General features: G+C 40.8%; 1 protein-coding gene across 3 annotated transcripts; it reads right to left on the bottom strand.

Annotated features, from left to right (window-relative positions):
• Positions 1-302: 302 nt before the first annotated feature.
• Positions 303-12,846, bottom strand: rnf165b (ring finger protein 165b). 3 transcript variants are annotated; one of them, XM_005919053.2, is made up of 9 exons: positions 12,383-12,835; positions 8,887-11,489; positions 8,433-8,763; positions 8,133-8,264; positions 7,348-7,477; positions 7,060-7,164; positions 6,628-6,723; positions 5,996-6,099; positions 303-4,053 (listed from the first exon to the last, which is right to left on the bottom strand). In XM_005919053.2, the coding sequence occupies exons 3-9, from the start codon at positions 8,663-8,665 to the stop codon at positions 3,936-3,938; spliced, it is 918 nt and encodes a 305-aa protein (XP_005919115.1). In that variant the 5' UTR covers positions 8,666-8,763; positions 8,887-11,489; positions 12,383-12,835; the 3' UTR covers positions 303-3,935. The 3 variants fall into 3 exon arrangements, with proteins under 3 accessions (XP_005919115.1, XP_005919113.1, XP_005919112.1); XM_005919051.3 differs by lacking the exon at positions 8,887-11,489 and having other exon boundaries at positions 8,133-8,261; positions 12,383-12,846; XM_005919050.3 differs by lacking the exon at positions 8,887-11,489 and having other exon boundaries at positions 12,383-12,846.
• Between the last annotated feature and the right edge of the window lie 283 nt (positions 12,847-13,129).

Consider the following 13,129-nt stretch of genomic DNA (forward strand, 5'->3'; position numbering starts at 1 on the left):
TCCTCCTTCACTGCATCCACTAGCACACAGAGCCTGTTTCAGATACTCCCTCTCCTCTGCATTCCTGATTCTACACCTTCCACTGTTTAATAACATCTTGATTGCTTAATTTAAAATCCAATACAGTGGTGTACAGAGGCAAGCTTGGAAAGATTGTGCCGTTTTCCAAAATGTGTGGACCCACTGTATGCTCTTACAGATCTGTCTGTGATATGTTGTCCAACACGTGTAATTGAGATAGCTTACAGTTCCATAAATGAAATGTTTTTTCTAAATTAAAATGACTCCAAATGACACACGGATCAGATTAGTTCTCAGCATTTTAGGCAGTTTATTTGAAAAACACATACAAAAAGATCATATACAAGACAATAAATAAAAAAGAGACAGAACAGTTTGGGTTAAGCTATGCAACTTTTTGCATCATCATTAGTAATAAATACAGTACAAAATCCACCCAGAGTGAATCTAAAGATTTTCCACAATATTCACTGATCATGTTATTCTTCATTATGATTTAGCTATTGCTTTCATATTATTGATACATACTTCTACTTTTCTATAAAATACTCAAGATCATAAAACATTGCGCGGTTACAGCAAAACAGCAGTGTGTTGTACAAAGATGGCCACTTCCCTTTTTCACTGGCAGGTTAATAATCAACATTTTTTCAGCAGCAAAGAAACATCTGAAATATTCAAGAAGGTACAGCATCATATTAAACACATCTACAGAGCTACTCCCACATACACATAGGAAAACCTGAGAAGGACATGCATTAAAAAGCTTGTGCTTTAAGTTCTACTGTTCATTCCGGTTCATCAGCTTGAGTTAATACTATGGCTACTGTCCAGTTCGCTCTGGAGTTATGGGGTACACTGTGGAGGGCACGGGGTAAGGCCAGTGAGAGCACGAAATGAAATCATAATAGTAAGACCAGCCAGCTTCATTCCAATCCAATATATGTTATAATAATTTGCAGGATTAGTAGAGTATTAATAAGAAATGCACACCGAAAACGTAGTTAGCTTATTATACCCAGGTGTAAAACATCTATATTGTATAACCACAGTACACCAGAAGTTTGCTCAATAAGATCAATGGCTCAAGTTAGCATGTTAGATATACGTTCCATAATCCCACACAAAGCAACTGCCAGCAACAAATAATACAGCTTGTAATGTGGGTCGTAAAGAGAAGCACTAAATTGAGACCCAGATATGATTTATATTGTGGTCAACTTAAAATGTGGAAAAACTAAAATAAATGTGACTGATTATGACAACAGAAGCGAGCTAAGACAAAAAACAAAAAAAAAGGGCTGCACCCTGACATCTGCTTTGCATCAAAGCAGGGATGATGTCTAGAAAGTAAAACATTTATTAAAAAAGAAAAATCGAGAGATGATATGAATGGAATGTAATCCAGATCAACAGCACCATGCTGGCTAGAAAAAATGTGTCGGGGGAAACAACCCCAGTCGATTTTTCAACAAGTTTCTTTTTTTTTTATCTCGCCTCCGAAAAAAGAAAACACAGACGGCATGCAAAAGCATCCCCACCGACCAATGCATAATGAGGTATTCTTTTTTTAATATTTTGTGTTATTTTAAATAAATATATTGATTAAATTGCAAAGTTATGAGATAGAGACATTAAATATTCCACCACAATAGCTAGCTAGCTACAGTTAGTAATAAATAATGATTGTTAAATACTTAAGGCATCTTTAATCACAGCATTCTATGTGAACTAGCAAACCTCCATTTTCATCCATCTGTAGTTTTTTGGATGGAGGTTTCATACGAAAAGAAAGGAAAAAAAAAACAAACAAAAAAAACAAACGCAACACAAACAGTCAAGTTACCCTCCAATAATACACAAGGAAGCATGAAAATATTTAACTGAACTGGAACACAAACTCTAGGACAAGAAGAACCCACACCACCAAAACAAAAAAAGAAAAAAAAAAATCAGGCAACTCCATATTATAGTGCATTTACAAAACACAAGCTACATTAGAACAACAATAAATATGTTTTTGCAGCATTGCAGCTTTTTCTTCACTATGGTTAAAGTGGACAAGGACTCGGCATATTAGTACCATGTCCAGATTGGCATGTGAGCAAAACAAAAAGAAAAAGAAGGAAGAAAGAAAAGTGTACAGGTAATAAAAAAGAAAGAACGAAATGGCAGGGAAAAAAAAGACAATTAAAACAAAATTAATGTTAAGAACAATTGTTTGGTATTTTTCAAATGGATGGCTTTTTCTCCCTTTCACCCTCCTTCAAGTGAACTACGCCAACATGGTTCATGCATGATATAGAAAAACAGCTTCTATCACTGAACGTATCACAGTTGTTCTAGCAATACCATACACTACGACCATGGGGGGAGAGGGGGTGGGGACAGTCATACACATTCTAGCACATATCACAGGCAAACTAGTTTGTATTGTCCCTGTAACACCAGAAACAGTCTTTTTTTTCTTCTTTTTTTCTTTTTAAATCAAACAGTGGGAGCAACTCAGATTGAAATGAAAGGAGCCGATACACAACAGAGGCCATTCACTGGATATAGAAATCACGTGTGCTTGTTCGATAGGCAATAAGGTTCTGGTGATAGGTAATACAAATGTCAGGTACTCTGATGGCAAGACTCAGGCACTGCATCCTCAAGCCCATGCCGGCCTCTCATGATCACGAGCGTGACCATGACCATGAGCGAGGCCACAGAGAGGAGTTGCTGTTAGACACGGATCCACCGGCAGCTCTTTGAGTCCTGTTAGGAGCGCAATGCTTAGCTGGTCGGTGATCAGTGTCTAACGGCAACTTTGGTCTACTCGGGATGAGTGGGGAAGGGTGCGGGGGAAGGAGTGGGGAAGGGGGTATCAGGTGCATTCTTGTCCTCCTCTATGAATGAGTGGGATCATCAGAGTCATAATATACGGTTCACATGCACAGACACAGTCCCTGTTTCTACTGCTCCACAATATTAACGACACAGCCCAAGCCTGCCATACAGCATGCACATCAGAGGCCTCTGCTCTAGATTATAGAGGCCCGACTACGACACTACACAGATCACTGGAAGCCATGCCTGCAGTTAGCGTTTTTAGCATCAACTCTGATGGCATCTACTAACTGTAAATCCAAAACCATGTTAGACAAGAAAGAGGGATTTTTGGCCTTTTTACATGACTAGCTCTTTCTCTGGTTGCCTACGATTAAACACACTGAATATTCTTACTGTTAGAGCTGTATTCACCCTCTCTGTAGGTTTTATTTTTCACAAACATATTTCTCAAAAGGCTTTTGCTTGCTACACAACACTGTTACTCTGTAAATACTTATTCAGTACTATACTCCATTACACCACAAGCGTTCAGCTACAAGAGTTCACACCAAACAACCTCATGCTAATCATTTGATAATGTTCTGTACAGATGTGCTGAGGGCTTGGGCAGAGTGCAGCTTCAAGAATTTTTCACAGGCCTGGGGAGAGGGATGGGGCAAAGGGTTTGGTTATAGTGGCAGAGAAATGGCCTTGATACACCACACTGAGCTGGGGAGGTTGGTCGTCAGAGTACCCTTTCTCTTGGCGGCTGTATGGAGAAATGTACACAATCTGACAGAACTGTGTGAAGCCTCAGCACATCTGTCCATACACGTCCACTCCTACCTTTAACATCCAGCCAAGCCCATTAAACCGAACCTCAGTCCAGGCGCCTATCTGTGCATCAACCCCCCCGTCCCTCGTTGCGTTGTAGGTGAGTGTGCTTTGTTGATCCCTCTGTCACAGCTGTCTCAGAAGGCAGGCTCGTTGAGTGATGCAGAGGGGAAGAGGGGTGTTTGGCAGAGCCTCTCCCCCTGGAGGGAGGGCAATGGAAAATTAACAAGACCAAGATCCATAGCTGCAGAAGTCAACAGGAGCTATCAACTGTCGGGGGTCAGCTGAGTCTCAATGTCCACTCTGCAGATGGGGCATTTCCTGCTGGTGGCCAACCACTGGTCCACACACGCCTGGTGGAAGAGATGCATGCAGGGTAATCTCCTGAGGAGACAGGAGAGACAAGGTCAGGAATTTAAAACAAGCGTAAAAGCGTCCTTCCAAAATGTCAAGCTGTGTAATAATCCCAGAGGTTTACGGTATAAGTGGCCGATTGATCACCAAATCTAGACAAAAGTCATTTTTCCTGGAAAAAAGAACATTCACAGAAATGTTGATTGCACACCACTATTTTACAACCACAACATAATCAGCACGTCTTGAGAAGATGTTAAAGAGCAATTGCAGTGAAAGTTTTTTCACAGTGTGCCAATTACTTGCTTTTAAAGTAAGTGATTACACTTACATACAAAATCTGAATTTCCTAATGTTTTCTAATGCATTTACTTATGCAGCTGAATGAAGTTGTTTTTTTTTCATGTGTCTACAACAGCTGTTAAAGTTAAATTTGATATTTCACTAGTTGTTAAAGAAAAAATACCAAAAAACACAAGAGCTGCTGCTTCGTCAAGGTGAGAATTTGCTGTTTTTCTTCACCAATGAGTGAAAGTAACTAAAGCTTTTTGACAATACAAGCACACCATTTTCTCAAATAACAAAAACAAAACTATAAATGGACATTTGTATGATTTTTTTTTCCTTTTTACACCTTTTTTTACACTCTTATGTTGAACAATATTTAATATTAAACATTTAAAGGTGGTTTCCTGCTTGATGTGAACCCAGAAGTGACAACAAGCTTCATCCTTCAGCTCAACTAACAGCTGGATAAAACAACTGTTGTTGCTCTGCTTTGTTACACAAACTTCACGGTCTTTAAGGCTTCCACATGCGTATGATTCATAGGTCTGTCATACCCAGGAATCCATTTGTATCCAGAATAAATCCAGCCATTGGACTATGATTCACGTTTGACATCTGAAAGCAGCTCACATTTGACTTTCATATGTGGGGGGAATAAGCTTAAAATGAACGTTGTACGTCATAAGGAGGATTTCTGTGTTTGAGGTACAATAATGATATATTTACTGTAGGTGTTCCCTCATATCAAATCACCCGATATGTATTTTAGGACCACACGTGCCAAGATTTGCTTGTGTCATAAATAATGGAGGATTTTCAACATAAACCAGAGCAAACGTAACACAATCAAGCTGAGATGTTGGGTGTACGCTTTGTTTGAATAGAATTAAAGTCTACTATCATATCACAGCTCCATCCCTCCCTTAAATGCAGAAGATTCTGTTTATTCTTGCCTCTTTTCCGCCTATTCAGTGGGTAAAATAATATGCTCTGTCACTTCTGAACACATCACAACACCGGACACACATCAAAAGATTTTGCGAGAAGCTAATGCTGCCCGCGGGGAGGGTTTTTAAGATGAGGTGCTGGGAGAAATCCAGTGATGGGATTTTAAGACATGAAGCTTTTTAACTTAGGTGGCAGAACCAGTTTAGGGTTTAGAAATGCTTAGATCCTGAGTCTTTATATCCAGTTTATGGGAAAGAAATGTGGTTAAGGATAAATTATTAAATTAATCTCTGAGGACTAATCATCCTGAAAAGCATTTACCCTGACAGGCTTTGGGAGAAATTGTTTTTTAGAGGGGTAACTAAACCCAGTTGTCTGTGAGGGTAATGCAATTAGTTTTGTAGGTATTAATATAGTCATGAACCCAAGTTAAGGGACACATTTAAGTTTAGTTAGGAGATGAGCAAAGTAATTCCGATTCCTCCTGAGGGGGACATTAATGTGTAAATTGAAATTCAATGCAATGCATCCAAATCCACAAATCAACCTCAACCTGCTGTTACAGGCACTAATCATCTAACTGAACCACAGTGGTACATTCACTGAATGACAAACAGACTGATAATGCGATACTATTTCAGGATGTGAGAAACAAATACATCCTTCTAGGAAAAAAAGCGCTTTTATGCACAGCCTACATCATCATCTGCATAACCAACCAAAGAAAAAGCAGTACCTGACATCCTCGCCATCCTCCAGCATCGACAGACATATGGTGCATTTTTCATCGGTGTCAAGCTCCTCATCATCCAGACACATCTTCAGGTCCTGTGGTATTCTCTGCACAGAAAACCACACAAGAGCAAACACACTTTAATTACTGAAGTGTGCAGTGTTTATGCCACAGGGGTCTCTGAGTCAGCTCAGGCAGAATAAAAAAAAAGTCTTTGAATTATACTTCCCAGAAAAAAATAGACATCAAAATGGAAATGACTCAATTACTCCTGCTCACTCAAAATGTAACAAATAATCTTGCATTCTGAGTATTTGGGTCATATTTGGCATAGACGTTTCTTTAAATTCATTCCACGTACATATCTGCAGACAGCTAGATGAGTCATCCAGCACCTTGAACTGTGAACACTGCAGCCCTGTCTCGCTAATCTGGCAACGGAAATTAGTTTGACCTTTGAACTACAGTGACAGACGTGACCTTCATTCCACTCTCGTCTTTGCTCTTTGATCCTTTCAACCTGCTGCTGCCTTTCGCTATCCCTTTCTTTCGCATCTTCAGTTCTTCCCCTTTACCATACCACATCAAAAAGGTATATTTAATCCAGCAAGGAGCTAAAGAGTCTCCAGCCCTACCTTTTTGTACTTGTGGGGGAAAGTGAATCTCTCAATGGTGGTTTGGACCGCTCCACGGTTTACGCTGCCCAGTCTGTCCTCCAGCTGCAGAAGCTCCTATGAAAAAAATCCCAGTTGCCTTTAAAGGAAGGACCTTTCTGTATTTTGCCACTAAAATAACAGAAATAAATATGCACAATAAAAAGACATTAAAGTGTGTAATGTAATTAAATCGGTGCCTTAAGGAACAGGACACCTTGCTTGAAATTAAAACAAATGACATGAGATTAAAGGCAGCTGGACCATTTAAAGCATCTGGAGCCCTGGGTAATTGGAAATAAGAAAATCAGCTACCACTCAAGCCTTTCCAGAGATTGGTCACAGAGAAAACAATGATAAATTAGTGTAGACTGGTGCGTCTGCTGAGGAGAGCAAGGAAATAGGCGCACAAACCTCATAGCTCTCTCTAACTGCAGATGCGTGGCGGGAGGGGTTGAGACTCTGCAGAGCCAGCAAGTGCAACTGGGGATATGGGTAGTTTCTGATCTCATGGACAACCTAGGAGATGACAGATAAAAGAAGCTAGCGTCAGCTTTGCAGCAGAAATCAGAAAGAACAATAGGGACACGGGTCATCCCCGGTTGCTGGGTGTTGAGATTAATCTCAGAAACCAGGAGAAGAGTCGCCGTGAGTTCATCGAGATGAACATGATTGATCGTATGGAGGCAGAGGGGAGCTCACCACTTGCGTTGAGGCATTGTTTCTAGGGAAGTGGTGCATCCTAGGAGAGGTCAAGTAGTGCTGATAGTGCTGCGGCAGCGGGTGGATGTGATACTGGTGGGGGGGAAGCCCAGCGTCCACACTTAGATCCCTGGACAGAAACGGAAAAAACAAATCAGCCAGTGGAACACTGCGAGGTCTCTGGAACACTGAGTTTCGATAACAGCAGACTTTTGTACTTCTGTAGCTGCTCAATGGGTAAATCTTTTAAACGGTGAGATTGTAATATGATTTTTAAAAAATATATATATCCCCATACCAGGTCAGATACAGCAAATTTGATTACATGAAAATTGGTTATCATGCAAGCAAATGTGTGAGTTGATATTATAAAACTAATCAATACACATGGACCAGCAGAAGGTAAGTGGACAAATGGCTGTAGCACACATAGCTAAAATTAAGCGATGAGCTACTTAAATAAATACATTAAGAAGAAGTTTGGGAACTTCTTGATTTTTTGGGTCATTATTTTGTGTTTGTTTTTTGTTTTTTTGGTCTTTATAATTTGTACTCTGTGATTTCACTCAAGACTCCCATTGACAAGAGTGCTACAACAGCAATTTATTTGCTTTCAACTCTTCATCTTGAACTCATTCATTCAGATCTAAAATGTGTCTGTAACTGACATTTATCTTAAATGGTCTAAAGATGAGCTTGAGGTGTCTGTTGATGTTTCCTCTAAAAAAAATAGCTTTTTGCATCTGTGGCGCTGCATGTGTCGTTGAGAGAGATGCACTGCTTACCAGTCTGTGCCCTCAGCCAGGTAGCGGGGCTGCTGAACCACAGGCTGCGGAGGGACATGGAGGGGGGGCGCAAACTCATAGCCGGGTCGCAGCCTGTGGGGTTGGTGAGGAACTCTCTCTGGGGTCCGTCTACTAAGACAAATAACTAAGCATTTGAAAACATCCTGGAAAATAAGAGTTTATCATTTAAATTTAAAATGTCACTGCACAACTCCAGTAGTTACCAACGAGGTGCTTAAACTAAATATTTTGCCTTTTCCTCTCTATTTTTTTTTTTGTACCATAAAGCTGTGTGGATACCTGGAGGGTGGCAGGATGTGTCGGTGCTGGGCCTCGAGGATCTGCTGCTGGAGGAGGTATTGCTGGTGTAATGCCTGAGGTAGGAAGGGAGGGGCAGGGATGTCCTGGAACTGGGGAGCGGGCAAAGGGTTGAGGGGCGAGTGGAGCGGAGGGCCGTGTTGGTGGCTGGGCGGGGCCAGGTGGGGGTTAATGCCTGACTGTGGCTGCCCTGGATGGGGCATGGGGAAGTCCATGGGCAGCGGGGCCTGAGGACCTAACTGGAAGTGCCGGCAAGAGGTAGCATGGCTGTGCTGCTGCTGCTGTTGTTGCTGTTGCCGGTTGAAATGGGATCCTGTGGAGTATAAGGAGAAGTTGTCAGGTACCTGAGGGGGGAAATTAGATGGAATTAATAGTAGGTGAAATGTGGTGTCACTGTGTGTGAGATATAGCATGTTAATGAAGCCCTACCTCTTACCTAGGGTGAAAAATACTTCTGTGGGGGTGGGAAAATGATGGTTACCACAAGTACCATGAGAATGAAAACCATTTTTGGTGCTCCACACAAAGCGCAAGCGTTCATTTCTTTAAATGCATTTCCAGCCCCTGGATCGACTCCTCGTCTTCACAGACAAAGGAACTGGATCAGAACAGAAGAACTGTACCCCTATACAGATATCGACGTAGCTCAGTTCTTGTAAATTCTGCAGCTGACAGCAGGTCAGTGCACTCAGAGGTAAACCATTATTACCTCACTGCCTGTAAGAAATACATTAAACTGTTTCTCTGCCAAGTCTCTATCTACACAACTGTAAAGAACAATCTGTTCCATATAAAAAAATTTAACTAGACATTAAATTCACATTATAAATGTGCTCTACTGAAATCAGCTGTCTCTCTGCGTTATACACTTCCAGTAAAGCTCTGCTATTCTTCTCCCATATGAACATTCAGGAGTTGACAGGAAATAGCTTGAATGCTTTTTTTAACTCTCTCCAACCACAGCTATTTGGCAATTGCAGCGAACAGACTGCTGTCGAGACTTGACAAGGAGTGGAAAATAAAGACATAGGCTAGCTTGTGCTGTGTTGCAATATGGTTTTAATACCCTGGTTAAGCTTAAGGAGACCTTTTTGTATCATAGTGGGACTGAGAATAATTAAATTTAGCTTTGATCAGATTTTGGGGGGAGGGGATCTCTGCCAGAGGGAACCACAGTTATGCTCTGCTATGTCTGACTTTTAAACAGTTTCTTATAGAAGTGCAAAAGACAAGACTACTTTGCTCGTAAACACTTGATTTCTCCAAAAAAATAAATAAATAATAATTTATGAAGAAAAAGGCAAAGTCTACATTGCATTTACTCGGAGCACGCTTGAAAATTGCAGTTTGAATTTTAAATACAGGAAAGACAAGCAGTGTAGCTTTCCAGATTTCGCATTTCAGCTTGACAGTTTGTCAGCGTAGCCGAGCAAACAAGATATGACCTTGCTGCCGTGGGTCAAAGGCTCAGAGTCTAGACTGCAAGTAGCACACTGCGTTTTCAAGCGTCTCAGTGAGAACGATCACCATGAATGACAGCAGATAGACTCATTCAGGGCCCTGCGATGAAGTAAGCGTGGAAATCGTCTATCTTTGTCACAGCAGGAGAGGAGGTGGGTTGGTGGGGACAGGGGTGGAGGGAAGGGAAGGAGGGGGGGAGCAGATAGGGGACAAGGGAGAGGGAGGACAATAAATGGAAATCAGCAAGAAGCACACTGAAGGTTAGGAAAAACACTATATTCTTTATTGAAAAATATTAGTATTTGTGGAATTTGTGTTTTCTTTCTTGTTTGTTTGTAATAATAGTATAACTCCATGCAACAAAAATAAACAACATACACTGAAGGCAAGGCCCACCATGCTCCATATAGGGTTAAAAAGAACAAAAGCGGCATCCAATGAGCAGACGTGTTGGCTACAGCACATGATTTCAGTACAGCAGGGTACATCTTTTCTACAGAAAGATTACATTGGATTTTTCACTAGTCAAATGTAGAAAAAACATAAACAAAAAATTATGAATCATAAATGTGACCATGCATTGAAAGTACTATTACCAGAACAAAAGGTAAAGAGAAACCACAACCAAACAATAAAGACGTTATTACTAATAGAGGATCTCTTTAGCAGTGCAGGAAAAATAGGCATCCCTGTGAAATGGATAGCATTTTGGTCTTATGTTAGTGGGGTAAATTGAGAAGTGATGAACCACCAGTGAGCATGTTTTCCTACTTAAACGTTTAGAGTTTCAGATGCCTGTAAAGGGGGAAACAGGCCCTGACAATTCAGTGTGATTCAAAGCTTGAAATTTGCAAAAAGGGAACAAAAGGATTACACAAAAAAAATGGAGACAGTTATGGCAGGTTGTTGTGTGGAGGTGCAGTGTACCTTCAGTCATTTCAAGTGACATCGCCACTGATTTAAATGTTACGTTTTTAACAGTACAAAATGGCATGCGCGTGGTCCCAATTTGCATGCTTTAATTTATTTATTTGTTGTTGTTTTTTCAATCGCAGGTCACTTTAATCATGTACATTGCACCTTGTGTGAAGAGAAGAAAAAGATGAGCCAAATTCTGGTGTTCAACAATGCAGTGCAGTATTTGAGATCATGCAAAATGTATCCACTTTACAGGAATTTACAGCATGTTGTCTATCAAGACTGGATGGGAGGTACACAATGACATTCAACTGATCTAGAGAAGAGCTAAAAATGTTTACTCAGTGCTACAGCAATTTGACAGAAAAAAAGACAAAAAAAAAAAGGTGCTCTGTCCTAGGTGTTAGATATTGTTTTAGTCTGTTTAACATGGAAAGTCTATGGCTGAGTACATCTTGGGAAGGGGGGGGGGGTGCTTTTTTTAATACCAATGTCGTCTTCTGATGGAAAGAGGAAATGAAGAAGGGATTCACAATACAGCTAAATGCAGAGAACAGGCAGAGGCCACGCCACACCACACAGCAGCAGATGATCATTAGCTACACAATGGGGGGGACGACAAAGATCTGATAAATGCAGAATGTAGAGCCAGCCTCCATACTATGAAACAGGGAAATAAGAACAGAAATAAAAGCACAATGAAAATCACTGATGCCACTGTTGTGAAATTAATGTTGCACTGTAGCTTTATCATTGTTTAACTGATACCCCACACTCGATTCTTTTTGCAATTCGGCAGCTTCAAACAAACAGCTGCTGAATTGCCAATTAGCAAATGAGAGAAAAGGGCGACGGATACACTGATAGCCCGGAATTAAAGGCTCCCGGTCGACTGGCCACTTATCGATTAGCACACTGGCCAATTGAGAGGGGTAATAATTGTAATAACTACTGAAATCACGGTGGAAAAAACGGCGAGCGTTAGCAGAAGCAGATGATCTTCAAATGACATCATCCGTGCACAGATAAGCTGACTGGCTGGACAGGCTACGTCTATTTTGCGGTATTTTTCTTTACAGCACAAACACGGTAGTTTCGAGGAAACGTTGAATATTTTTCTTAAAACCTCACAAATAAAAATGCACCGCACGTTAATAAAGACGTCTTTTTATGTAGGAATGTGTTTCTTTTTCTTTTTTTTACATGAGGCATTTTGGCCGCATGTCGCGTGCATGTGCAAGCCTTTGTGAGAAATGTTTCAAGAAATAGTCTGAGCCCAAGAAGCCAGTTAGCTTATCTGTAGCAACGAAGTTAATTTTTAATTCGCTGTATTTGCACCTAGCAAACCTTATAATTCGGTGCCTTATATTAATCTGCGACGGATGCGAATATAAAGCGTTATCGCGTCGGCAAGCAATTTGACCATTAATTTCATGCTAGCTAACGGGAGCTAACCCAACGGCGGAGCTCGAGCTAGCTAGCCCAACAGCTGCAGTGAATATTAAGATAAACAGGGCACATGTTTTGGATCGATATGAATATTAATACCGTACCTCTGTTTCTTACTGAGCCGAATACAGGAAGAACCAGATATCCGACATGCACTAACACCATCCTGGGATCCTTATTTTATGATTCCGCTGGGTTATTTGGAGATATACAGTGGTAGTAGCCCATGCGGATCTACATTCAGGCGGCTGGTTGTTGCTGGCTGGCTGGCTTGGCTAAACACTACAGGCGAACCAAACCAAATGACTGTCTGACTCGCCTGGTTGTCGTTGACAAAAGCAGACATGTCATTTGTTCTACGGAGCAAAAGAGGGCGATGTTGCAGCGCTACATGCCAAAGCTGCAGCTATCTCTGGGTTAACCTATCCGACCTTGCAAAGTTAATCTTTATAGAAACAATGTAAACACATTAACAGGCTTAAAAACGCAAACGGCACATTGAAGTAACTTGTAGTCTTGACTTTAAATAATGAAATCTTCACTTAAGGACCACTGTTGTTTAGTAATGTATGTCCGCAACATTAGCAGACTCACTGGAAACCCATTTGAAAGAAATGGTAGAATATACATATAAAAATAAACGCATTAGAGGCAAAGATGTCCTGGCTAGATGCGCTAAGGCCTACATTTCCCATGATTCAACGCAATTGCTCTTTTCTTAAGCATTCGCAGAGAGTAGGAAATAATCAAAAATATGATTTCCCTGTTAGCAAAAAAAAAATCACACTAAGGTACCCTGAACTCGGAAAAGCAAGTTAATAGATAAGATAAATAAGTACGTATAAGAATGT

The sequence above is a fragment of the Haplochromis burtoni genome, unplaced genomic scaffold, assembly GCF_018398535.1.
Source record: "Haplochromis burtoni strain Fernald_Lab_line unplaced genomic scaffold, NCSU_Asbu1 Contig_34, whole genome shotgun sequence".
Lineage (NCBI taxonomy): Eukaryota > Metazoa > Chordata > Actinopteri > Cichliformes > Cichlidae > Haplochromis > Haplochromis burtoni.